Source organism: Lolium rigidum, chromosome 7, assembly GCF_022539505.1.
Source record: "Lolium rigidum isolate FL_2022 chromosome 7, APGP_CSIRO_Lrig_0.1, whole genome shotgun sequence".
Classification (NCBI taxonomy): domain Eukaryota; kingdom Viridiplantae; phylum Streptophyta; class Magnoliopsida; order Poales; family Poaceae; genus Lolium; species Lolium rigidum.
The window spans coordinates 343,294,624-343,322,467 of record NC_061514.1 but is presented as its reverse complement, the minus strand read 5'-3'; the positions used below and the strand labels follow the sequence as shown (position 1 = coordinate 343,322,467).

The 27,844-nt window shown below is 43.6% G+C and overlaps 3 protein-coding genes and 1 long non-coding RNA gene across 6 annotated transcripts; 3 read left to right on the top strand and 1 right to left on the bottom strand.

The window, feature by feature from the left end:
* Positions 1 to 306: 306 nt before the first annotated feature.
* On the bottom strand, positions 307 to 1,035 carry LOC124679302 (50S ribosomal protein L7/L12). Its single transcript, XM_047215083.1, has one exon. It carries the CDS (start codon positions 1,033 to 1,035, stop codon positions 553 to 555), a length of 483 nt encoding a protein of 160 aa, XP_047071039.1. The 3' UTR covers positions 307 to 552.
* Positions 1,036 to 4,931: 3,896 nt separating this feature from the next.
* Positions 4,932 to 9,037, top strand: LOC124676246. The gene is made up of 4 exons (XM_047212322.1): positions 4,932 to 7,317; positions 7,731 to 7,913; positions 8,019 to 8,170; positions 8,558 to 9,037. Exons 1-4 carry the CDS (start codon positions 4,983 to 4,985, stop codon positions 9,029 to 9,031), a joined length of 3,144 nt encoding a protein of 1,047 aa, XP_047068278.1. The 5' UTR covers positions 4,932 to 4,982; the 3' UTR covers positions 9,032 to 9,037.
* Positions 9,038 to 11,051: 2,014 nt separating this feature from the next.
* LOC124670347 lies at positions 11,052 to 27,730 on the top strand. Of its 2 annotated transcripts, none has more exons than XM_047206859.1 (12): positions 11,052 to 11,160; positions 11,261 to 11,348; positions 24,204 to 24,303; positions 24,398 to 24,471; positions 24,581 to 24,649; positions 24,779 to 24,856; positions 25,169 to 25,293; positions 25,742 to 25,814; positions 26,238 to 26,296; positions 26,407 to 26,784; positions 27,019 to 27,121; positions 27,213 to 27,730. In XM_047206859.1, exons 1-12 carry the CDS (start codon positions 11,066 to 11,068, stop codon positions 27,444 to 27,446), a joined length of 1,476 nt encoding a protein of 491 aa, XP_047062815.1. In that variant the 5' UTR covers positions 11,052 to 11,065; the 3' UTR covers positions 27,447 to 27,730. The 2 variants fall into 2 exon arrangements, with proteins under 2 accessions (XP_047062815.1, XP_047062814.1); XM_047206858.1 differs by lacking the exons at positions 11,052 to 11,160; positions 11,261 to 11,348 and adding exons at positions 23,542 to 23,664; positions 23,773 to 23,860.
* LOC124670349 lies at positions 17,988 to 20,009 on the top strand. 2 transcript variants are annotated; one of them, XR_006992485.1, is made up of 4 exons: positions 17,991 to 18,627; positions 18,714 to 18,904; positions 19,174 to 19,253; positions 19,661 to 20,009. It is a non-coding gene; the product is annotated as an uncharacterized LOC124670349 (long non-coding RNA). The 2 variants fall into 2 exon arrangements; XR_006992484.1 differs by having other exon boundaries at positions 17,988 to 18,627; positions 18,714 to 19,253.
* Positions 27,731 to 27,844: the final 114 nt, after the last annotated feature.

Below are 27,844 nucleotides of genomic sequence, written 5' to 3'. Positions count from 1 at the left end.
AGACCATTAAATACCATTTTCAAGAATTGCATCTAATTAACAGTGTTGTCCATCTGGTCCAACCTAAGCTTCGTCCTCACCAACTTGATCACATAAATGTTTCATGCACTAGGACATAGCATGTATATTCATTCTAACTTTGCCACCATTCCGAATCAATCAATAACTAGCTGAAATTATCATATTCTAGTCACCACATAGAACAAGAGTTGCATCTTTGTATGCTCTCACACTAGTCAATATGGCTGTTGAAATGTTTAATCCAGAGCAGTGAAGCAGAACACGACACAGCAACACCTTATTGCGTGGTTCAGGAGGACATATCAGTGATTATGCATGCTTGGAGGCTAGTCGTCATAATAAGCTACAACAATGGAAGCAAATCCTGCATCCTCTTGTACCCCTACCAACTGCTCCAATCCCAACAAATTCCAATTTAAACAAAATTATAAGACACAGCCCACGCACACACACACAGCCGTTGCATCATCTATGAAGGGCACGCTAGGAATCGAAAATGGGGACCCTGCACCTTAGGTTGGCTCGAGAAGATCAGTCGAGCGCAACGGACGCGCCGGCGGCCTTGAGCTTGGCGGCGAGTGCCTCGGCCTCCTCCTTGGGGAGGCCGGCGCGGACGACGACGGGCGCCTTCTCCACCAGCTCCTTGGCCTCCTTGAGCCCCAGGTCCGTCATGGCGCGCACCTCCTTGATGATCTTGATCTTGGCCGCCGCCTCGTACTTCTCGATCCTCACGTCGAACGCGGTCTTGACCGCCGCGGCCTCCTCGGCGGGCGCGGCCGCGTCCCCGGCCGCGCCGGGGCCGGCTCCGGTGGCGGGGGTGGAGGTGAGCGAGAGGCGGAGCTTGAGGCGCATGAGGGTCGAGTAGTCGTCGAGCTCGGCCGCGGAGAGCGCCAGCAGGTCGTCCGCGATGCGCGAGAGCTTGGGGTCCTCGCCGGCGCCGGCGGCCGCCGCCGCCGTGGAGAGGCGGCGCAGGCGCGGGATCAGCGGCGCGAATTTGGAGGCGAAGAGTGCCATTTCCGTAATTGTCGGGAACTACGGGGTTGGGGGTAGGGTTTTGCATCTGAGTCTGAAGAGCTTGAAGATCAGAAAACATAAACAGAAAGTACGCCATCTACCTATGAAAACGTATTTGACTGGAGGCGCTTCCACCTACGTTTTGCCCCACCTGTCGGTGACGGTGGGCGACTTGTGGGCTGCTGCTTTCCTATTCGGCCGACCGATCGGAGCGAAAGATCGATTGTTGATCGCGCGCTCGCTCGCTCCTTTTAGACGCGCTGCAGCCCACCAACACCAAACCCAGCTACGGCACCAACACCAAGCCCAGCTACGTTGAAGTCCACCAACACCAAGAAGCCAAAATACGTATGCACATTTTTCTTACAAAAGACGTGGGTGGGCCTCAAAAATCCATTGGACCTTTCTCTTCTAGATGTGTGTCTATTTGTGCACCATTTTTTGTTGTTGTAATTATTTGTGACTTTTGTAAAAAAATAGTTGCCGACTTTTATTGTAATTCAATCTATAGCAAATTAATTGTTGCTTGACCACTTTTGATTGTTTGCAAACATATGAATTTTTGTTATAATTATTTCTAACTTTTGTAAAAATAGACGATGATTTTTGTTGTAATTCAAGTTGTAGCAAATTAAATTATTTCTTAACAACTTTTGAATTATTTGCAAACATATATATGTTTGTTGTAAATAGTCAGCGGTTTTTGTGGATGATGTTTGCGACTTTTGTTGTAAACACGCAAATTATTTGTGGTATGTGTTGCTAATTATTATTGTAAATATCTTACTGGTTTGTTCTAAAGATATTTTTGGAATGAAAGCGAACTTTTATTGTAAACATCCAAATAAAATAATGTTGGTTTTTGTTATTAATTATTGTTGTAAGTATGTTTCTGATTTGTTGTAAAGATATTTTTGCATGGAAACTGACTATTATTGTAAACACCCAAATACAAAATATTGTTTTTGTTGTTAATTATTATTGTAATTATATTGATAATTTGTTGTACATATATGTGAAGATTTACTGTGAAAATTTTGTTGTAATACTATTTATTTTTTGTACACAAAGCGGCGGGTTTTGTTGCTATACTAAGTAATGACCCATATCTTCCCTAGAGTGTCTTTTTGTTGTAAATATCTGAAAGTTTGGGGGCAAAGGGAAACACGTGCTCGGTTTAAACTGATAGGCTTAGGACCGCGGGTTGATTTTCTAAAAATTAGGGGGCAAAATGCAAAAATCGCAATGCTGCTAATTATGCACGCCGGATATCGGACGGCGCAGGAACGACCGATTTTTGCCCAGTTATCAGTCGACCGACGCGTAGCGTTCGCCTTTCTGAAAGAAAATCACAGACTGACCCTCCCTATCTAACCCTTTTGTGTGGCGCCCCTCCCATCGACGCCCATGCGAGCGGCGCCACTCATCCATCCGACGTGGCACGATCGACGCTGGCCAACCGACATGGTAGGATGTGTGGTGCCCTTCACATCGATGGGCGCCAAACATCCTGCCACGTCGGCTGGTCAGCGTCGATCGTGCCACGTCGGATGGATGAGTGGCGCCGCTTGCATGGATGCCATACAGTAAGGTATGACGCCGATGGTAGGGCGCCACACAAAAAGGTTAGAGGAGTGAAATAATTTGAGAGAATTCCTTATATGACACCCTCTTAAAATTTTGTTCCTTATTTGACATCAGCAAACTTTTTGTTCCTTACACGACCTTTCTTCAAAATTTCTTTCCTTCTATGACATCACCGTTAGTTCCGTTACCCTGTTCCGTTAAAGAAAATTCTGGCGGACGAAAATGCCCTTATCCCTATCGTAGCGAGGAGCCGGCCTGCTCCCTCGCGGAGTTCACCTGGCCGGCTCCGGCGGTTACAACTTCTACGACGCGACACTCGTGGACGGCTCCAACATCCCCATGGCCGTCCTCCCGCAGGTCACAGGCTCACAGCCGGTTGGGGGCGGAGCAGATTGCAGCGCCACGGGGTGCATGCGGATCTGAACGGGCGAGGCGTTCGGTGGCCCGAGGCCTGCTGCAGCGGGCACCTCCGAGCGGCAGTGCAGCGCCGGCAGCTGGCGGCGAGGACAAAACACTGGCGGCCACTTCCAGCTGACCGTGCACGACATGTCTCCGACGAGACGAGCAAGCCCAGCTCGCCACTTCCAACAAGTCAACGCCGGTCGGCAGCTTTCTTGCATCGATCGGCCCAAAAACTTCATCGACTAGATGATTCCCTTCTTCCTCCATGCGTTGACTGGATGAATTCGTTGTAACTAGATCACTCAACAAGCTTCAGGAACCATTAATTCATGCCTTCCTCGATTGCTCGGGTGTCACGGAACTAAATCAATCGCGATTTGTATTTTCTTGGAGCAGGCTAGAGGACTTGTCCTGCGGGTTCAAGCGATTAATTAATTACCTGCTGTTCTAAGAGCTGAAAAAGAGGTCACATTATGTGATGTAAAGATTTTTTTTGGCACCAAGGATAAGAAGGTCTTTTTATCCCTCTCTTTAACACCGTTGGTTCACAAAATACACTAGGGTGTCATATAGGGAAATAAATTTTAAGAAGATGTCATATAGGGAAGAAATAATTTACCGGTGTCAAATAAGGAACACGATTTTAAGAGAGTGTCATATAAGGAATTTTCTCAAATAATTTGGCCAGAGTTCTTTCACAAAAGGGTTATTTTTGTCAAAATCGGCCCTGCTTTCGGAGACAGCGGCTGAGCATATGAGCCCACCAAAGAACACACTGAGCGGCGCCAACCCCACGCCATTTCACCTTCCAGCTCGCCGCGGCGCGGCGGAGCAAGGCAAAACCCTTGTACAAATCGCCACCGCCGCCGGCGGAATCGCGGGTTCGGATCACTCGAGGCTCGATTCCCTGCTCCCCTCTTCCTCCTCGGCTCCCCCGTAGAGTCATAGCACGTTAGATTCTCCAGTGCGCTCACTATCTCTGATTTTTTGGGGGGACTTTTTGCGAGCTTGAGAGTGCTCCTTTTTTGGTTGTTTCGTTTCGGGAGCGCGCGGGCTCGGCTTGTTGGCGGCGGGTGTTCTGCGTAATCGCCTTCCCTTCACGTGGCTGTGAATTTTTGTTAGAATTAGTGGTCAGGGGGTTTTTATTTGGGGGCTGATTGTAGGTTTCCGGAATTTGGCGGGTCGGCGAAGGGTGGTCTCCGCTGAGCACAGTTGAGGTCTCTCTGCGCCATAGTTGCTGGGCGAGCTGCACCCATTTTCGATTTCTAGGGTTTTCAAGTGCCCGTGTGCCTGTGCGATTTGACAGCGGGTAGGTGGTTATTAGGGGTTAATGAGGGTTTAGGTGTAGGTTTCTTTGTGAGAGGGATTGTTAGTGATGGTTGGTGTATGCTGTTCAGTGGTGTTTGGATACGGGCATTTCTGGTTTTGTATGCTCTGGAGTGGAGTCTGTCCCTTGGGATTGGTTTTCTTCTTTGTGCAAAAATTGTACTTTTGCAACTTCGTTATGTGCCCACATGGCCTATGCAACCTTGTTATGTGTATCTGCGATTTTGAAGTTGTGATTTTCTGTAATCTGCGTCTTTTTCCACAATCAGCACACAGTTCTTGTCAAATATGCCGTGCAAAACTGTTGTTTCAACATGGCATATTTCACATGATTTTATCCCACCAATTTCTGTTAAATAGTTATATGTCGTTGAACAATATTGTTGGTTAGCAGTTCACACATAAGTTGCCACTTTTTTAGAGTTCTTACTTCCTAAATGCTATGCATATCATATTATCATATCTTCTTAACAGTTATCATAACTTTGTAGCTACAACTGAGAAAAGAAGCAATTTTTTTTGCTTAGTTCATAGATTGAACTTTCTCATCATTTTAGTTTCATTATGCTAGTAATGTTCATGGTAAATGGTTTAACTGATTTCATGATCCAGGTGGAGATTTGGCAGCCACAATGTCAACGTATCCTGTGCTGAATGACCAGCCAATTGACCAGTGGAAGGTCACGGATCTGAAGGATGAGCTCTGTAGGAGGAACCTACCTATCAGCGGTTTGAAGGAAGATCTTGTCAAAAGGCTCTTTGAGGACCTGCAGGGTGATGTACTTGGCAGAGAAGGAACAGTTGATGGATCTTCCCCTGGTGATGATCTGAAAGTGGACAAAACAACTGCTTCTGCTGATGCATCTGTTTGCCAGGCTGTGATGGAACCAAGCGTTGATGAAAATCCTTCTCGGGTTTCAACGCAAAGCGGGGATCTTGTTGTTTCTGTTACAGAAGTTAGCAAGGAAAGTGAAGTTGCTACTGGAAAATTTGTTGTTACTACTGAAGAAGTTAGTCAGAAACCTCTTGCTGCTGCTGCTGCTGCAGAAGTTAGTGATGCCCCACTAGTTGATGTGTTGACAACTAATAAAATTTCTCAAAGTGGTGCAGCGGCAACTAAACAAGATGATCTAGAATCAGCGCCATCTGACAGTACTATGGTGAAGGATGTACATGAACAAGCTGGTGGTCATAGTGAGTTTATTGCAGAGAAGGCTCTAGAAGAAGATGCTGCCAAGAAAACGATTGTTGATTATCTATTTGCCACTACTGATGTCAAGTTGGATGTGACTCCTGCTAAAGGCAAGTTAGACGACGACATTCTAGAGCATGAAGTGGTACCATCACCTCCGGATGCGATTGTGCCTCATGCTGACCATTGGGATCTTGATGCTGTTGCACCTGCACTAGGACATAATGGTGATGCCCTGATTCCTAAGATAAGTTCGGTTGACAGTGATTTGATGAACTGCAAGGATCACGAAGATTCTGGGCGCACAAGCAATGCTTGCAAACTAACCATACCTGGACCAATAGACCAGACAGCTGGAACCTTGCCAGCGACAATGCCGACATATCCTGTGCTAAAGAACCGACCAATTGATCAGTGGAAGGTCACAGAACTGAAGGATGGTCTCTCTAAGAGGAACCTACCTATCAAAGGTTTGAAAGACGATCTTGTGAAAAGGCTCTTTAAGAACCTTGAGGGTGATATACTTGGTGGATCTCCCTGCAGTTATGATCTCAAAGTGGACAGAACTCCTGGTTCTGCGGATGCATCTGTTTGCCAGGATGTGATCGAACAAAATGTTGATGAAGGTCCTTCTCAGGTTGCAACTCAGGAAGGAAGTTCCGACACTACTACAGATGTTAGTGAGGATGCTGTAGCTACTACCGAAGAAGTTAATCAGACCACTCTTGTTGCTGCTACAGATAGTGATTCTCCTCTAGTTGATTCTGCAACAGCTGATACAATTTCTCTAAGTGATACAGTGGCAACTAAAAGAGATGATCTAGAATCAGCTCCAAGTGATGGTGCTATATTGAAGGGAGCATCTCTAAAAGCTGATTGCCATAGTAAGATAATTGCAGAGAAGGCTCCAGAAGAAGGCACCGTCAAGGAAGCTATTCTTGATTATGTACCATATGATGTAGCCAGTGCTAAAGTTAAGTTGGATGCAACCTCTGCTAAAGGCAAGTTAGACGCTGATATCGTAGATAAGGAAGCACTATTATCACTTCCAGATGCTATCGCACTACATACTGATCACTTGGATGTTCATGCTACTGCAACTGCACCTGGCCAGAATGCTGAGACTTTGATTCCAAAGATAGATTCGGGTGACAATGCTTTCATGAGCAGCAAGGACCGCGAAGATTCTGGGCACACAAATGATGCCTGCAAACCATCCCTGTCAGGAACAAAGGACCAGGTCTCTGAGGCCAACCCTGATGTAGGTTCTCAAATCAAGTGTGTATTGATTTCGCATGAGGATATATCAACTAATGTAAAGGGTGATCTGAATGCTGACAATTCTGATTTGGAACTAGAGGCTAAACGGGATATGGTCAAACCACAACCGTGCAGAATTCCCTCCGTAGGTGATGATTTGCAGGCATTGGACGATGAAAAGCAGTTGTGTAAGAAGGGAACCCCATTGCAAGAAAAAAGATCTATGACCAATATGGACTTGGACAAGAAAGAGGACAGTCCCAATGGTGTTTCTCCTGAAAAAGTAAATTTAGAGAGGACCTCAGGTAATGAATCGATAGAGGAGGATGCCATGGAAAGTAAGCATGTTATTCCCAATATCAGATCTGATGATGTTGGAAGAGAAATTGAGGTTACCTCGGACCATGAGGTAAAAGAGGTGGTGCTCTTTGATACTGTTGATTCATCTGTGCAAACAAAGGATAATGTAGCCAAGGAGAAATCAGTAGCTCCATCTGAAAAGAGGAAACCGGAAGGTATGTCTTTATCTCCATACGTGTACACCGTACAGTGGTGGATTATTTCCTGTATAACTTTCTTGCATGTATATCTTGAGCCATGTTTCTTTTCTTCATTGTATGTATCATTTTTTGGTGACATTTTCTTTTGTATCAGTAGGTTCACACTTTCTGTGATTTCCAGTGAAAAGTTCATTGTTTTGTTGCATGATCATTGTCATTGAAGTTTATTTTTGTCTTTTGGTAAATCTTGCATGAAACAGTTGTACCTCATGTATTCGGGTCTACTACGGTTTTGGGGACAGGTCAATTTGTTTTGCAGCCGTTCAGTAGCATTTGTGGCCGTCATTTTACATGCTACATTCAAGTGAATTCGTTTACAATTGATAAATCATGTCATATTTTTTTCTAACTCACTGTTAAATGCACAGACCAAGTTGTTGCAGTTGACCCCAACAAACGTCAACGCCGTGTGGATAGTGTCAAACTTCCTAAGGAACAAACATCCACAAGCAGCTCTATTTGTCCAAAGGGTGTGGTTCAGCCTGCTATAAAACGTTCTTTTGGCAGGTCTGGTTCAGTGGCAAGTGGAGATTCCCACATAGAGCGGACAGGTGAGATTTCTCTGCTCCTTCGTAAAGAGCAGGGTGTGGTTCAGCCTGCTCTAAAACGTTCTTCACATCAGTATCTAATTTCTTTCTTCCATGTTCATATTTCAGTGCCACTTTCTCAGAAGCCTGCAACTACTTCCTTGAAAATTGATCGATTTGTGCGTCCATTTACTCTGAAAGCTGTGCAAGAGCTTCTTGGTAGAACTGGATCTATTTGCAGCTTTTGGATGGATCATATCAAGACTCACTGCTACGTTACAGTATGTTGTTAACTTCAGTATATTATTTTACCTATGCAGCATACTGTCAGAAGTGAATATCAGCATTTCCCCCCTATCTGTGACCTTTTCAGGCTTTGCCAATTCTGTCTTTAATGTGATTATAGCAAACATTCGTGCTTTAGTCATTGTTCCTGTCAAATTGCTTTTTGACGTGGCCTTGGTGTAAGGGTTAACTTTTGTTCTATGGTAGTTATTAGAAAGATGGTTTGCTTTCTGTATTAGAAAGATGCAAAACTGAGAAGTTAAGCTCGACGTGCATATTGTTGGATCAAATCCTTTCATACTTGTTTTACTGTTCATTCCAAATTTGATAATGCTATGGTGTTAACTTGGCGGTTTGTCCTAACGCCCACCTCTGATCCACAGTACTCTTCAGTGGATGAAGCCGTGGCTACCAGGAATGCTGTTTACAACCTCCAATGGCCCCTAAACAATGGCAGTTACTTACTTGCCGAATTTGTTGATCCACGTGAGGTGAAGCTCAAACTTGAACACCCTCCTCCACCGCCAGCACCGATCAGCCTCAGCAAAGATACAACTCAACAGGCAGTAGGCTTCCAACAATCAAAGCCTAACCAAACCATCCTTCCCGATGACGTGGGTGCCTTGAGGGGTCTGTTGCCTACTCCGCAACCTCTGAAGTTGTTTCCGGCCTCTAAGCCTCGGTCAGATAGGGATATGCTTCCACCCCCTCCAAAGGAAGTTAAAGCACCTGCCATGTCGCTTGCTGATCTCTTCAAGCAGACACAGGCCTCTCCGATGATTTACTACCTGCCCTTGACAGAAGAGGAGGTGGCAGCCAAGCTCGCAGCACGCAGCAGGCGGAGGAAGAGAGGGTAGGGGGCTCAAATCTGCTGCTCTGGCTGGTAGGTTGATGCCTTGAGGTTGTCATTGATGTTCTGAGTCTGAGCCGAGGCTTGCTGAAATGACTGTACCTTGTTATCTCTTGTTCAGGGAAAACCGGGTATGATCAGCAGATTCTCCCCCAACAACCTTGACTGTTGCTGCTCTTGCGGTCCATGAAGTGCCAGGTGGTAGTTGCTGATTGTAGTCGTAGGTGCTATTTTGTGAAGAAGCTCACCGTTGTCAGAACCTTGTAGCCCAGGTGTAAATTGAGCTAGCCGTTAGTTTCGCTTCTCAATTGAATTGTGATCGACGTCTTCATGCCAATGTCGATCAATGTTTGTATGCCACTCTGTCTGAGATCCGTGGCTGTTTTTGTTTGCTTAACTTGTAGCAAGTGGTAGAAATGTTACGCATCCTCTTTGTTAAGCTGGCAGGCGAAAACATTTCCCCAAGTTTCAGTCATATGGTTCTGATGTTGACATGCTGTGTAATCTGTTCTTCTGAACTGGGTGAATGTTGCTTTACCATAGTATGACTAGATGTATGATTAGCTCCAATATGTCTTTTTTTTTGCTATACATGTATTCTCTTCTTTGCCTCCAGTATGTAGTATGGTTGCGCAAGATTGTAATCTGACCTTTTTTTAGGGAAACAGCAGGACACTGCTTGAACTTTATTAATTAAATAACACTTACATCGTCAATTAACAGAGATATAATGAAACTTGTGGATCCTCAAACCAAACACCAGTTGAGTACCACATTCTTTAGCTAGAGTATGAGCTACACTATTTGACTCCCTAGGACAGAAAACAAACTCAACTCTAGAAAAAGAAGAAGTTTGTATGCAAATATCATTGATGATCGGAGCAGCTGCTGATGATGTGTACCCTCCATTCTGCAGAGTTTCAATAACCTCTAGGCAGTCCGACTGAATAATTAACTTGTTACACCCAACTTGGTTTGCCAGATATAAGCCACGTTGAATCGCCAAAGCTTCTGTAGTTGTTGCATCATAAGCATAATCTACAACATTGTTGTTTGCGACCAGAAAATGACCATTGTTATCATGAATTACAGCCAGCCCCTGTAGCTCCCGCTCGCCGTTCAAAATCGAAAGCTGCATCAACATTAACAGTAACAAATCCTTCTCTTACCTTGATCCATCTGCTCTTCTTTTCCACATGTTTCGAATTAAGTGCGCGAAGAAAATTCGCTGTGAGAACTTGGATCGACATTGCACTCTGAGAGATACTTTGAACCGGTTCGCCGTGGACTTTTTGTCTTCTAAACCACCAGATGTACCACGCAATAGTAATAATTATCTCTCTGAAATTTTCAAAGCTCATATGTTCTTGCTGCATAAACCTTCCCAGAATCAGATAATCAAGAGCAAAACTTCCTGATGTATCCAAAGCACATGCTTCTACTACACTTTCCCATAGACCCATCTTGTTCCAGATTTCCATTGCACCTTCACACAAAAATAAAGTGTGTTTGATATCTTCACATGCATTTGAACAAAGGGGGCATGAGCTATTATTGATAATATGTCTATTCGCCAAAGGTCCAAGACACGGAAGAATGCCATGCAAAGTTTTCCACGCAAAAATCTTTATCTTAGCTGGTAGTTTACACTTTCATAATTCATCCGAAACTGGGTTAGGTCTGCCCGAGTTTTTTTTTTTTGAAGTCTGGCCGAGTAAATTTGTTTATCAAGAAGCACCCCAGTCACGTTGGGCCCAGAAAGGAGCTCATTGGTGGGTCACGGCCCAAATATTCTATCAGCCCAATTCGAGACGGAAGAGGAAAGGCTCGTTCTCGTTCTCGTTCTCCTCTCGACTCCTTGTCCCTGTCTCTACGCCAGTTAATCTATCTCTCTCCTCTCCCCCCTGCGTGCATCTCCTTCCTCGCGCACGCAAACGACCTGCGCATCCCCGCCCCCGGCAGCGCCGCTCCTCGCCCCAGCACCGCCGCGCGCCTGGTGACCCGGAATCCCCGCCGCCGCAGCTCCCTTCCCGTCGAATTGATGATGGCGTCTCGGCGGGGCAGCAGCAGCAGCTGCTGCGCGCTCTGCGAGGGATCCAACCTCCACTCCTGCTGCGCCGCGTGCGTCAACTCGAGGTACGCGCCCTTCGCCCTGCCTTCCATCAATCCCCGATTCAATCGACGTTTCGCCTCTTTCGGAGGACGTAACCCTCACCCGGCCCCCCACGCGGCGCAGGCTCTCCGAGTACCACACGAGGCTGCGCATGATGAGGAACCTCCGCGACTCCCTCCAAACCCGCATCGCCGCGCGCCTCGAGGCCAACGTTTTTTTGGTCGCTCTCATTATGCATCCCCTCCTCCAATTTCATTTACTACATGTGTGACTAGTTTTGGGTTCCTTCCGGCTACCCGGTTGGTTGCTGGTTGGTGGTCAATGTTTGCATGTGCTTCTGCGTCAGGTTTGCAGTCTATTACCTGGTCATGCTATGCTGAGCTAATTATTAGTGTGCTTCGTTTGGAAAAAATGTTACACCGAATTAACGATGAATGTAATCAAATACTTGAATTTTCTTGGGCTTAGCTCCGTCATGTGAAACCACGATAGCTTGGCTGGCTTGGTCCTACTGTTTTTCCTCAGACGGCCACGCTTCGGCGGCTACAGCTATTGCTCTGTCAACAAAGCAAAGGCCATTGCATTGTGGCACAAAAAAAGAGAGTAAAAAATCTGTTCTAGACAATCTTAATCTGAATTATTTTTATGCATACCAGCTTGCTCCGGCTTCTCTTTCCTTGGACGGCCACGACGCTTCCGCTTCGGCACCAGCCCTGATAAAATAGGGATTTTCTCTATCAAATCTGCATACTGAGTTGCAAGGGATTGGGAAGCCAATGCATCCATACATGGGAAACCTTCTAACTCGGATTCTAACCAGGAAACAAGGTGCAGTCAATGGAAGAAAATGTGGTCTATACTGCTCCCAAGCAAAGTTCTTAATTTCCTATGGAGACTATCCACAAACAGCCTTCCATTACATATGAATCAGAAGAGGAGAGGCATGGATGTGGATAGATGCCCACTATGCCTCAGACTAGATGAAGATGGAGGTCATGTATTCTTTAAATGTAAAAAGGGTCAAGCAAGTATGGAGACAACTACAACTGGAAGAGATAAGGGAAAATTTATGTGAAGTTTCGAACACTATGCTCCTGCTGGAAACAATCCTCAACTTAGAGGAAGAAGATAAGCTGATGACATGCTGCACGCTTTGGATTTGGTGGGCAGAGAGGAACAAAGCTAACTGAGATACAAATAGTAGAGGTCCTCAACAAATAGTTTCATCTATTATATTTCATGCTATGGAGCACAAGGCTCTGGGCAAAAAATAGCAACTTAAAAAAACTTGCACCTCCTAAATGGACTCCCCCTATGCACAGCTACATCAAGATCAATACAAATAGTGCATTCTGGGAGTCATCGACATCAGGAGGCTGGGGTTTCATAGGATTGGATCGGCACTTCAAGCTGAAGCCATAGCTGTTATGCAGGCCATGAAAATCTCATCGCAAATGGGTGCAACTAGGTGCAATTAGAGATGGGTACTTCTATCTTGAAGAATGCAATTACATCAACAGAGTATGATCTAGCACCCCTGGGAGGCCACTTTAAAGAAATTAAGGCTTTAATGTGTAATGTTTTTGAGGACATAAATGTTTCAGTTTGTAAAAGATCATGTAATATAGTAGCACATAATTTAGCTGCGTGAGGCGCTCTGTTAGGGGAGCAATCAAGAAATCTGGATTGCTGATTCTCCGCAGTTTGTAATTGACCTATGTAAGGACAACATGTCCAGCACTATGTCTTAATGGTATACACTAGTGTTCCTTGCTAAAAAAAAGTTGATTTGTTCTTTTCTTCTTTCAAGACTGGCCGTGACAGTTCTTTCGTTGGTCAGTTCTAGAATGTTTTTCATGAATGAATGAATGATAGCTGATCAAGCTCCCCATTACTAGTTTAACACGACCTATAAGTTTAAGAATCAACTTGGAGAAAGTTACCAGCTTGGTCCGGCTGCTTCGGCGGCAGCTCCAGCTGTTGCTCTGGCGTCAGCTTCGGATCCTCCACGCCAGTTTGGAAGCCGTCCGCCGCCGGCTCGGAGCACGAATCCGTCACCAACTCCAGCTATGGCTCTGTCACAATTAGAACGCTGGAGCCACTTAATTTCCTCCTCTTTCAAAATAACAGAAGTTAGAGATATAGATCTTCTAACCATAACAGATAGAGTTTTCGCGCTCGGCTCCTCCAAGCTAGTATGGGCGCCCACCGCCAGCGGCTGGGCTTCCTTTGGCGGAGATTTCTCATCGACGCCCTGCCTCTTCCCCTTTTTTGCCGCGGGTTGCTTCTTGGGAGGATGGCCGCGCCGCGGCTTGTCCACAACCTCTGCCACGGGCGGCTGGTCATTTTCCGAAGTCTTCTCCGAAGCCTGCTCCAAAGGGGAAGAGGAAGAGAGGTCAGACAGCGTCTTCCAGCGGCGATGGTAAACCTGAGCCTAAACCACCTTCAACACGACTGTTAGGTGTTCCCTGAAGGAGATAGCTGCATGTATAGCTTTGTTGAAAGATCGCCAACACAAAGTTCTTGACAAAGCTGATCTTGGCCATCTGAAAGATTTCAAGATCAAGTCCAACATCAGCCGCTCTCTTGGTTGCTTTTTGATGTACCACATTGATCCGACCAGCATGATCTTTGACCTGGGTGGTAATAAAAAAATTGGAGATCACTGCTGAAGTCATTTACTACCTCAGTTTCAAGGAATTAGGCGTCCTCGTTTTACGAGCTTTTTGTTTGACCAAGAATTACTTCAAATAGATCAAAATTATTTGTATGAAATTAGTACCATTAAAAAGTTTTTTTCAATACGAATCCAACCGTACTAATTACATATATATAATCAAGATTTTGTTGCTCAATTTTTTATGGTCAAAGTTCGTCTTGGAATACGCGTGCGCCTTATTCCTTGAAACGGAGGTAGTACAAGTTATTTGCCCTCCCTCGTGGCAATGATTCTCCTCCGAGGCCTTCAGAAGAGTATGTTATCCCCTTGAGGGACTAAAAAGATGAGCTTGCTATTGTGAGGGACAAAGATCTTGAATAACGAAGACTGATCTAGCATTGAAGGTCGTTGGTTTGGTCTTGTACAACAAGTTCATCTGCCCAGGGTATCATCCTCGCATTAAGGAGGCCACTATGATTGTAGATTTCGATCTTGTTAAGTTGAAGGACATGTAGCTGTGCCAGCTTGTTGTTGATGAGCTGAGAGTTGCTATCCAATTATGGCAGGCTGCTGGTGACAAGCCTGGTGCTCTTCATGGTTGCGTCATTGCCCCTATTTTGACGACCACCACATTGTTGAGCGCAAAAATAAGAAGATTCCTCGTGCAATTCATTTGGAACACAAAAATCTATTAAATCTAGCCAAGTTAGACTGCTTCAAGAAAGGTGATCGGGACTCTATGGCAAGTTACCAGTGAAGAGTTGTTTTTTTTATTTCTGAGTTGTATTGCTTTCTATTATTAAAGTCGTACTTCTTGTAAATATATTAATATATTACATGAATTGGTAGACCTGACGTTGTCTGTACTGCTTTTGATTGTGTTACTTTTCTGAGTACTCCTTTTGTCTGTACTACTTGTAATATATGTTCTGTATTGACTTTTTTTCTCTACCTGTGCTTCTTAGGGAAACCATGTTCTCTCTTTCTTTGTTCTCATGCATTTTTTTATTAAATTGAATAATCATTTCAAATTATTTTTCTCAGTGGAAGGGGCCGAATGACATTGTCTATTTTGATGAAGAAACTCCTAGACCTTTCGCCACCAGGTCGAATGTGCTAACATTGAAGAGAATTTCTGCCCCTTCTATAGCTGATGTCCCTCCGCCTAAACGTGTGTTTTCTGGAAGTAGCAGTGCAGCAGCAGGTGTTGGTTCAGGCAGTATTTCTGATTCAACTTATGCAGAGCTTCAGTCACTTCTTTCAAGGGCGGTTTAGCTATCTAATCAGTTGCCTACTACAACCTTCCGTTTGAGCTGCACTGCTGGAGTTTTGCCACCTGAGCATGCCTTCAATGCAGATGCTTACAAGATTGTACAATACAAACCTAAAGAATATCCAAGATGGTTTTGTTTTGTACAAGACTATGCAAGATGGGCGTTGCCAACCTTTTGAAGAAATGTCTCATCTTGAACAATCTTGTAAGCATTTGCATTGAAGGCATGCTCAGGTGGCAAAACTCCAGCAGTGCAGCTCAAACGAAAGGTTGTAGTAGGCAACTGATTAGATAGCTGAACCGCCCTTGAAAGGAGTGACTGAAGCTCTGCATAAGTTCAATCAAAAACAGTGATAGCTATTGCTTCTGAACCAACACCTGCTGCTGCACTGCTACTTCCAGAAAACACACGTTTAGGCGGAGGGACATCATCTATGGAAGGGGCAGAACTTCTCTTCAATGGCAGCACATTCGGTTTGGTGGCGAAAGATCTAGAAGTTTCTTCATCAAAATAGAGAATGTCATTCGGCCCCTTCCACTGAGAAAAATAATTGAAAGTGATTATTCAATTTAATCAAAAAATACATGAGAACAAAAAAGAGAGAACATGCTTTGCCTAAGAAGTACATGTAGAGAAAAATAGTTAATACAGTATATATATTACAAGTAGTACAGACAAAAAGAGTACTCAGAAAAGTAACACAATCAAAACCAAGCAGACAACGTAAGGTCTAGCAATTCTAGTCATATATTTACAAGAAGTACGACTTTAATAATAGAAAGCAGTACAACTCAGAAATAAAAGAAAAAACTCCTCGCCGGTAACTTGCCATAGATCTAGGATCTGGGTCCCGGCCACCTTTTTGAAGCAGTCTAACTTGGCTAGATTTAATAGATTTTGTGTTCCAAATGAATTGCATGAGGAATCTTCTTATTTTTGCGATTAACAGTGTGGTGGTCAAGGCAGTCTAAATACGCCAAAATAGGGGTGATGACGCAACCAGGAAGAGCACCAGGCTTGTCACCAGCAGCCTGCCATAATTGGATAGCAACTCCCAGCTCATCAGCAACAGGCTGGCACAGCTACATGTCTTTCAACTTAACAAGATCGAAATCTACAACCATAGTGACCTCCTTAATGCAAGGATGATACCCTGGGCAGATGAACTTGTTGTACAAGACCAAACCAAAGACCTTCAATGCTAGATCATCTTTCGTTATTCAAGATCTTTGTCCCTGACAATATCAAGCTCATCTTTTAAGTCCCTCAAGGGGATAACATAATCTTCCGAAGGCCTCGGAGGAGAATCATTACCACGAGGGAGGGCAAATAACTTGTAAATGACTTCAGCAGTGATCTCCAATTTTTTATTACCACCCAGGTCAAGGATCATGCTGGTTGGATCAATGTGGTACATCAGAAAGCAACCAAGAGAGCGGCTAATGTTGGACTTGATCTTGAAATCTTTCTGATGGCCAAGATCAGCTTTGTCAAGAACTTTGAGGTGGCGATCCTTCAACAAAGCTATACATGCAGCTATCTCCTTCAGGGAACACCTAACAGTTGTGTTGAAGCGTGGTTTAGGCTCGGGTTTACCATCGCCGATGGATGCCGCTACCTGACCTCTCTTCCTCTTCCCCTTTGGAGCAGGCTTCGGAGACTTCGGAGAATGACCAGCCGCCCGTGGTAGAGGTTGACGACAAGCCGCGGCGCGGCCGTGCCCCCAAGAAGCAGCCCGCGACAAAAAAGGGAAAGAGGAAGGGCGTCGATGAGAAATCTCCACCAAAGGAAGCCCAGCCGCCGGCGGTGGGCGCCCATACTAGCTTGGAGGAGCCGAGCGCGAAAACTCTATCTGGTATGGTTAGAAGATCTATATCTCTAACTTTTGTTATTTTGAAAGAGGAGGAAATTAAGTGGCTCCAGCGTTCTAATTGTGACAGAGCTGGAGTTGGTGACGGATTCGTGCTCCGAGCCAGCGGTGGACGGCTTCCAAACTGGCGTGGAGGATTCGAAGCCGACGCCAGAGCAACAGTTGGAGCTGCCGCCGAAGCAGCGGGACCAAGCTGGTAACTTTCTCCAAGTTGATTCTTAAACTTATAGGTCGTGTTAAACTAGTAATGGGGAGCTTGAGCAACTATCATTCATTCATTCATCAAAAACATTCTGGAACTGACCAACGAAAAAAGTGTCACGGCCAGTCTTCGAAAGAAGAAAAGAAAACAAATCAACTTTTTTTAGAGAGAAACACTAGTGCATTCCATTAAGATATAGTGGTGGACATGTTGTTCTTACATAGGTCAATTACAAACTGCGGAGGATCAGCAATTTGGATTTCCTGATTGCTGTCCCCTAACAGAGCGCCTCACGCAGCTAAATTATGTGCTACTATATTACATGATCTTTTAGAAACTGAAACATTTATGTCCTCGAAAGAATTACACATTATAGCCTTTATTTCTTTGAAGTGGCCTCCTAGAGATGCTAGATCATATTCCGTTGATGTAATTGCATTCTTCAAGATAGAAGTATCCATCTCTAATTGCACCTGGCTGCACCCCATTTGCGATGAGATTTTCATGGCCTGCATAGCAGCCATGACTTCAGCTTGAAGTGTCGATCCAATCCTATGAATATGACCACAGGCTGCCGCCACCGGGGTTCCCTAATCATTCCTCAGTATGAAACCCCAGCTTCCTGATGTTGATGACTCCCGGAGTGCACCATCTGTATTGATTTTGATGTAGCTGTGCATAGGGGGAGTCCATTTAGGAGGTGCAAGTTTTTTTTGAAGTTGCTCGTTTTTACCCAGGGCCTTCTACTCCTTAAACATGAGATGTAATAGATGAAACTTTTTGTTGAGGATCTCTACTATTTGTACCTGAGTTAGCTTTGTTCCTCTGTGCTCACCAAATCCAAAGCGTGCAGCATGTCATCAGCTTATCTTCTTCCTCTAAGTTGAGGATTGTTTCCAGCAGGAGCATAGTATTTGAAACTTCACATAATTTTTCGCTTATCTCTTCCAGTTGGAGCTGTCTCCATACTTGCTTCACCCTTTTTACATTTAAAGAACACATGGCCTTCATCTTCATCTAGTCTGAGGCATAGTGGGCATCCAGTATCCACATCCATGCCTCTCGTCTTCTGATTCATACGTAATGGAAGGCTGTTTGTGGTTAGCCTCCATAGGAAATGAAGAATTTTGCTTGGGAGCGGTATAGACCACATTTTCTTCCATTGACTTCACCTTGTTTCCTGGTTAGAATCTGAGTTAGAAGGTTTCCCATGTATGGATGCATGGGCTTCCCAGTCCCTTGCAACTTTTTTTTATCAAGGCAACAGTTTGTGCCGACGCGGAAGCGTCGTGGCCATCCAAGGAAAGAGAAGCCAGACCAAGCTAATATGCATAAATATAATTCAGATTAAGATTGTCTAGAACAGACCCTTTGCTCCAACAGCTGGAGCACCCGAAGCATGGCCGTCCGAGGAAACAGCCGCAGGACCAAGCCAGCCAAGCTATCGTGGTTTCACCTGACGGAGCTAAGCCCAAGAAAATTCAGGTATTTGGTTACATTCATTGTTAATTCGGTGTACCATTTTTTGTTTATAAATTCAGTTTGTTGAATAATCGTTTTGACTTCTGCAGAGCGAGAAGAAAATTGTATCTCAGTGCTCGCCTGTGGAGTTTGTAAAATTAGTTCTGGGCAAGCTGAACGACACGCGGAATGGTTTCTCTCGTATCGAGAAAATTAACTGGCACTGTTTATTTAATATCCAGAAAGTGAAACTCAACAAGCAATTGTGAGTTATTTCTGCTTGATCGTTTTGATAGAGAAGGTTCTTCATGTATATGTTTATACTCAAATCCTTTGTGACAACTTCATTGTGCAAGATTCAACTCTGATCATATTTAGATCATGTAACTGTTGCTAGTCGCTGTTACATCTTTCGCATGCTAGTTCGATATGATAGTGATGTCATTGTTTAATAGTATTCACTTACTGAATTTCATCACCTCAAAAAGGAATATTTATTGTGATACCATTTATGCTACCTGAGTTACCATGAGCAGGTATTGATTTATATGTGTATTCTTTAACGTGTAGGCTATTATAGATGGGGAAACGAAGGATGGCCACAATGATCCACATTCCGTACCATCAGAAGAGCTATCAGCTTCTTTGGGGTTATACTTCTTTGCTCCAACTACTTGTTCTGATATTCATTGTCTCCAGTTCACTAATGTAGCTGTAATGGGATGCTCTATTTACCAGAATGATTAAATGACTAGCTTTTCTTCCATTATTCATGGTCCTTTGTAAACATCACCCTAATACTTTCTGCCTAATCTTATAAAAAACTCATAAAAGGTTTGCATGTGTCTAAAGAAAATCAAGAGCTTCTGAACAAGAAAGAATGCCATGGAATTTCATTAGCTTATGGAAGTAAAAAATCAGGGAAAGATAGTTATGTATGGTGTATTGGTGTCTAATAGTCTTCCTTGTTATCTAAAAGACCAAAAACCATTTTAGTTCCTATTGTTGTATTATCCAAAAACTAAAAATCATATTTACCTTGTTATCTCTTGTTCAGGTAAAACCGGGTATGATCAGCAGATTCTCCCCCAACAACCTTGACTGTTGCTGCTCCTGCAGTCCATGAAGTGTCAGGTGGTAGTTGCTGATTGTAGTTGTAGGTGGTATTTTGTGAAGAAGTTCGTTGTTGTCAGAACCTTGTAGCCCAGGTGTAAATTGAGCTAGCTGTAGTTTCGCTTCTCAATCGAACTGTTAAGAATATCTTGGTGCCAATGTCGATCAGTTTTTGTATGCCACTCGGTCTGAGATCCATGGTTGTTTTTGTTTGCTTAACTTGTAGCAAGTGGTAGAAATGTTACGGATCCTCCTTGTCAAGCTGGCAAGCGAAAACATTTCCCCAACTTTCAGTTATATGGTTCTGATGTTGAAGTGTTGTGTAACCTGTTCTTCTGAACTGGGTGAATGTTGCTTTACCATTAGTATGACTCGATGAATGATTAGCTCCAATCGTCTTTTTTGTTATACCTCTACTCTTTTCTTTGCCACCTGTATCTTTACTATTATATTCGAATCCGTACGTCATCAAAAATATTTGATGTCAAAGATTGGAGACATCTTGACCGTCTAATCATTTTAAACAACTCTAATCATTTTAAACAACTCCCGCTTGATATCTAGCCATTCATGTCACTTACCCTCCTTAAAATCTACTAAGCGTAGATCACTTTCCAAAATCAACGCCTAGATTATTGAAACCGCCGTGTCACATAAGGAAGTAAACAAAGTGTATTAATTGAGAGATCGCCACAATTAACATCAAACAGTTAACAAGTCCACAACGTAAGGTACATATTTCACAATAAAAAAAAGCAAGATCTAAAGGCCCACCGCACAAACAAAATCAAGGATTAGATATGGCTATCAAAGGGGAAAATTAATATACTTTCCTAACTAATCCTTCTATTTTTAGCACTGGGCCATAGGGTGGAGTAACTACTCCTGCTTCTGATTTAGCATAGAATTAAGACTCGCATCGCAATTACTCCGCAACGTTAATTAGGGAGGTGTCAATTCTGTCTGGTTTGCATGCTCGGTGTTGCTACCATCATCGCGCCGCCAAACATTAGATTGAAAGTTGTTGCCGACGGGCGTCTCAGCTACAACCGCAACGTGATTTGCTTTCGACGGGCGCCTCAGCGACTACCGCGGCGGCAAGAGCTGCTGCCGACGGACGCCTCAGCGATGAGGCCAAGTCTACCCACGCTTAAAACGGGGAGGCCTTCTCCAGTGCGAGAAGCAGCCGTCGACCTTAGTTCGTCCGCGCTGTTCGGCGATGAGGAACTGGATGCGGCAGTAAGGTCTCTGTTGCGCGTGACACCGGCAACCACCTCCTCTATCACCGGCAACTCATGTATCCGATTCTTACCCATGAAGGATTTGGTAAATCAAATCCACGGTTCCCATGATTGGTGATCGTCTCCATCTTCCTTCGTTGACAGCAGTGGGTTTTTTAGCCACCAATATCATGCATCATGTTCATGTATATGTATACTCAGCGATGCTACACTTACGGAAGGATTTCTACGGGAAAGGTTATGGACAAATCGTTGGCTCACTCAATTGGTGCATGTTGAAACAGTTGCTCCGAGAAACCAGACCACGACCAAGACCTCACGGCACGTATGTCCGTAAGCAAAATTCCATAACAAATTGTCCGTAGACACAACATTATCGATGTATACTGATGAAATGGAAGATTTCTTGGCTTAATTTTACATTCAAACTTGGTTCCTTTCAGACTTTTCTGTTGTTATAATTGATGCCTAAGCAACAAGAGTTAATTGCAATGGCTGCACTACTATCTACTAAGACCATTATTTGTTAGCCATGTCCTAAGGCATCCTACTTTTACCTCTTCCCGATGTTACATGTGAATCTTCGTAACACAACTCAACCCTTCGTGACTGGAAGTTTTTTTTCATTTCAGAAGAAGCTTCAGCTGTAAAGGTGTTCCCAGAATTTTTTACATTGTTCGTGCCTAGCACCTCTTTTCTCAGGACCTCCCACACGTACCCAGTAATTCTAAACAAACAACATGACCCATTGACCCGCACCATACCTGCGCTCGTGACTTTCTCCATCTAATTCTTGATCCGAAGTTTTCATACATCATGTAATTGTAGAAGCCTGGATGTGTTATTTTTATTTCAATTCTCAGTCTAAATCTACACACGAATATGAATATTATGTAGTACTATTAGCAAAATAAAACGTGATTTTTGTGATGATAATTGACAATACATTCGCATTAAAATAATTGTGGCATAGTTTCTAAATCTGGAACTCACAGATCCGTCTGTACGGTGCTAGATATGTCAGCACAATATCACCTCCTGATTACCTTTTGTCAATATTTTGAGCAATTGAATATGTGGACTATTTAAAATGAAAATGTTTGGCTTTAAGGGGAAGAAACCCAAAATGATGTGATTTTACTAGAAGTGATTGTGTGTACGACACCAAATTGCGAGTGCGGAGACTCAAACCTGGGCGGGCGGCGATGCATCAGCTCATCCCAACCACCGGGCTATGCCTCGGTTCACAGTATGTGGACTACTTGATGGGAAGAAATCCTGACGAGAGTATGAGTAAGTATCTTCATCCTGGTTGTTCTTGCAAAGTCCATTAGACAAGTACACCCTACACCTCCATTTATCCCCTTGTGTTCTTTAGTTCACCCACGAGATTGTCCTTTGATTCATTGTAAGTGACTGGCTGCTCCAAGGATACTACGACTACTTCCTCGTGACTTTGATTAATGGTAAATTCAGCCTATGAGAAGTTTTAATATGTTTATTTTATATTTCATGAAGTGTTTGATTTGGGTAACAGTGTGCCTCCTAATAATTTGCTACACATAAATATTCCGAAGTTGCGTAGATTTTTTTTTTGGGGGGCGGGGGATATGTTGTATTTTGAAATACAAATATGAAATTTATATCCCTATATACAATCATAAATTTGTTTTCTATAGCTCAAAATACAATGCAATTTCTACCGAAATTTTGCACAAGTATTTAAGACATACTACCTCGGGACGTAAATAATCGACGCGCCAGCAAGCGAATGATTTGCGTGCATAGCTCTCCCTCCGCATCGATTAAATCCTACCGGAGGGAGTATGTATGTATTCATCAAACAGAAAAATTATAATTTTTTGAAACACATAGAGACTATTTTTGAATATTTCAAAAACCAGGAGTACCGGTGCTCGGGTGCACCAAATATGCTCTTGGTCTTTATTTTATATTCACACGACTTCAAAATTTTATATAAGTGAAACGAAATTTAAGCGAGGTGAAATTATTATGTTTTTACAATGTCATGTGCTCTATTTTTATACATGTGCATATTCACATGCAATATATATGTTGCATGTAAAAAAAAAAATGACCGTAGCAACGCATGAGCATTCAACTAGTGTAGCACTAGTATGGTTGTGTGAGATTGTAATCTCACCTGTGATAATCTACGTGGACTAAGTTCCAAAAGTAAATCTGTTTTTTTTTTTTGAGATGTCTTATTAAATCTGTTTTTTTTGTAGATAGAGGGGAGACAAATCTGTTCTTTTTTAAGGGAAACAAATCTGTTTTTACGAGGGAAAAGAAAAATCTCAGTCACGTTGGGCCCAGAAAGGAACTCTTTCATGGGTAAATATTCTATCAGCCCAATACGAGATGGAAGAGGAAAGGCTCGTTCTCGTTCTCGTTCTCGTTCTTGTTGTCTCTGTCTCTACGCCAGTTAATCTATCTCTCTCCTCTCCCCCCTCCCTCGCGCACGCAAACGACCTGCGCAGCCTCGCCCCCGCCACCGCCGCGGCAGCGCCGCTCCTCGCCCCAGCACCGCCGCGCACCTGGTGACCCGGAATCCCCGCCGCCGCCGCCGCTCCCCTCCCGTCGAATTGATGATGGCGTCTCGGCGGGGCAGCAGCGGCAGCAGCTGCTGCGCGCTCTGCGAGGGATCCAACCTCCACTCCTGCTGCGCCGCCTGCGTCAACACCAGGTACGCGCCCTTCGCCCTTCGCCCTGCCTTCCCGATTGATTCAATCAACGCTTCGCCTCTTTCGGAGGACGTAACCCTCACCGTCGGATTTTGGGGTCTGCCTCGCAGGCTCTCCGAGTACCACACGAGGCTGCGCATGATGAGGAACCTCCGCGACTCCCTCCAGACCCGCATCGCCGCGCGCCTCGAGGCCAAGGTTGGTCGCGACTCATCCCGACTCACCACTCCTCCAATTAGTTTCGGGGTTCAGACTTCCGGCTCGTTGTTTTCCATGTATTTGCGCGTCAGATTTGTAGTCTGTTTCCCTGGTTATGCTATGTTGAGGTGATTAACGTGGTTCATATAGAAATTAGAAGCGCAGTACACACCGGAACCTAGAGCTCGATTTTATCATGTTAGAAATTTAGAATTGGGTAGAATTGGTGTTTGTTGGACAACTGCTGTACAGACAGATACCGTATATTTTGTAGAATGAAATGTTGTACAGCCAGAGCCAGAGTAGTAGTATAACTTGGGCCTGTTTTGCCTATTTCTGTCAGAGGAAAGCGGAGGAGCAAAGGAGCTGGAAGATGAGCAAAGCTCACGACATCAAGGAACTGAGGGACCGGCTCAGCGAACTGACGCGCCGAACTGCGATAGGTTGACCTCTTTTTTACTCTAATAATGGAAAATGTTATCTTGTTACCAGTAGCCAGTTACCAGTACCGGGTCATGCTAATTAATGTTCTTGCAGAGAAGAGGAAGGTTCAGCAGGCATCGAGCGGTAACAAGACGAAGATGGATTCGTTGAGCTTGGGTATCATCACGGTAAAATTATCTTTCTTGCTGTTGTTACCCTTTGTTTGATTATTAAAAGTAAATTTCACTGCTAAGAAATTACTCTGATGATCCTGCATACCTGTCCCCCCATCTTCAGCTGAAAACGAATCAGGCCGATTCATTGACGATGCACACCAACGCCATGAAAGCAGCGCAGATGGGTCTTGTGAGTGCTTTAACATGCCTCTCTGTTTCTTGCTTGTTTGATCTGTGTATCGAGACAGTTGTTTGTTATCCATGGTTTATGTGTGCCTGCCTGGGCCTTGTAACTGAAAGGTTTCTACTCTGTTGGCAGATGGCAACTACATCCGAACGTCTCAAAAGGCAGTCCAAAGCTATAAAGCAGCTTTGCAGATTGTTCCCGATGCGGCGAGTAAGTATTGATCTTCGAGTTTAGTGGGTTTTGTATATTCTTCCTGTATATGTTTGTTCTCAAATCCTTTGTGACAACAACTTCATTGTGCAAGATTCAACTCTGATCATATTTGGATCATGTAACTGTTGCTAGTTGCTGTTACATCTTTCACATGCTAGTTCGATATGATAGTGATGTCATTGTTTAATAGTATTCACTTACTGAATTTCATCTCCTCAAAATGGAATATTTATTATGATATCATATATGCTACCTGAGTTACCATGAGTAGGTATTGATTGATTTATATTTGTGTTATTTAACCTGTAGGCTATTATAGAAGGGGAAAAGAAGGATGGCCATAGTGATCCATATGATGCTATATGTGGTATTCGTCTACCTCGTGGTCTCGATCCACATTCAGTACCATCAGAAGAGCTATCAGCTTCTTTGGGGTTATACTTCTTTGCTCCAACTACTTGTTCTGATATTGATTGTCTCCAGTTCACTAATGTAGCTGTAATGCGATGCTCTAGTTTGCCAGAATGATTAAATGACTAGCTTTTCTTCTATGATTCATGGTCCTTTGTAAACATCACCCTAATGCTTTCTGCCTAATCTTATAAAAAACTCATAAAAGGTTTGCATGTGTCTAAAGAAAATCAAGAGCTTCTGAACAACAAAAAAATGCTAGAGTATGGAATTTCATTAGCTTATGGAAGTAAAATCAGGGCAAGATAGTTATGTATGGTGTCTAATAGTCTTCCTTGTTATCTACAAGACTAACAACCATTTTAATTCCTATTGTTGTATTGTACTATTGGGCTGTTTGGTAGGAGAATCTGCAAGTACTACCATTTGGATTTGGTTTTGAATTCTATTTAACTTAATTTGTTGTTGCAGGTACATGCTCCAAGTCCTCAGCATTGCAATTCCTATCCTATCCGCACCAGCCCTCCATGTAGCGGGCTTTGGGGTAAGATCCAATATAGTGCCCTTAATTTAATGTCAGTAGCCCTTATTTTGAAGTTACTAGGTGTATATCAGAAGATCTAGTTTGCTAATCCTGATGGTAAAATAATATGAATTCTAACTGTAGTCTGAATAGTAAAAATCATTATTGTCCTGTAAATATAGCTGTTTTGTCTACCCTAAAAAAATACTCCCTCTGTCCCAAAAAGGGAGTATTTTTTTATGCTAGAATCCAAATTTAGACAAATCTGCGACATCCTTTACGGGACGGAGGGAGTAGTTATTTTGTCAAGATCTTTTTGGAATATAACTTGTCTGAGCCTAGCATAGCACTTCGCAGGATATGCAAGCATGGTAGCCGCACGAGCTTTCTATTGGTTATCCAGTTTTGTTGTGTGGCTAATATATTTTATGTGTGATGTATTAGGCTTCATGTTCCCGTATATGGCAACGGGGTTCCTACTGGAGCACACGACAATCCCAGAGGTACCATCTCAAGGAAAATGCCACATCTCTGTCTCAGGACACTTGACATATATTTTTTGTGGTGGCACTTAACATCTTTTCTGACGTGAGACTGTTTTCTTCTTTTCCAGCAAGGTTTACCCACTTTTCGTGCCTAGGCAAAATAATTGCTCTGTTGGCGAGGAAAATTCATGGACAGAAAGTGGTTCGGGTAACTTTGGTGTTGACTCTGTGGACTCTGACAAGAAATCATTTCTTGACTCCAAGAGAAGCAATAGCTTTAACTTCTCAGCCGCATCTTCTCACTCCATGGAGAGGCATCAAGACCTGCAAATAGGAATAGCGCTACTGAAGAAAAGTGTTTCTGCCGTAACTGCGTACTACTATAACTCATTGGGCTTGGATGTGCCATCCAACCTTTCTACTTTTGATGCATTTGCAAAGATGCTTCATATGTTATCATCCTCAAAGGCCCTTCGAGCTGCTCTTGAATCAAATATAGCGTCAAGGTACAACCTATATTGCTTTTGGCAAGCACATTCTGGTTCTCAACAGTGTACATAGATCTTCCATATAATCTTCTCAAACTTGCAAGTTGTATTATTTATTATCTTCCTCATAACTGCCGAAAATGTTCACCCAAAGACTTTCTAGCAATATTTGCATCTATTAAAAGTCTATTTTAAGGTCCACTTGACTTTACAAGAAAAGAAGGGTTGAGTGATCCTACATTCTACTTGCAGATCAGAAAAGCAAGCACACCAGCTGAACAGATCAATATGGAAGGCGAGTTCGGCCATCTCATCTAACAGCAGTATGATGGACAGCACACACACTGCTATCATGGTAAATTCCAACTTTGGCTTTTTCTTTTTCTTGGCTTGCATCACATGTACTTTCATCGCATCACACTGATATAAATCTCTGTGTTAACCAGCCGAGCTCTCTAGACAACCTCCTCCTGAACTCCAACGCGAGCTTCCTGTACACCGGTAAACCACCAAAGCATGGTGGAGCAGTAAACAACATCTCAGATGGCTGGGATATGGTAGAGCGTGGCTGGGACATGGTAGAGCGTGAGATCCTACCGCCGCCACCATCCCAGGCCGAGGACATTGCGCAGTGGGAAAGAGCGCACACCTTCCCTCACAGTGGTGCCAAGAAGAAGTAACTTTCAGCTTATGTACTGAACTACTGATAGAAACTAAGCTACCAGAACACTGCTGCTACTGCAAGAGTTTCAGCTAGGTGGATACATCCTGCATGGATGTCTGATGATATGGTTTTAGCTTATGTACAGAGACGGAAGTTAAGCCAGAACCTGTGAGTTATGCCGAGAGGGGCATCGTAGGGTAGGACGGATGAGCTCTCATCTGTACAGCGACTGTAATTTGTAAATATATATCTGTATAGTATTTACAGCAATGAATAAATCTTGCTGAAATGTTGCTGTTCTTTACTGTACAAGAGTTGAGGTTCTGTATGTTATCATTGCTCTGTGTACCTGCAATTGCAAAGAAAAGTAGTAATTGCTGTACTTGCAGCAAGACTTCAAAAATGAAAATCGTG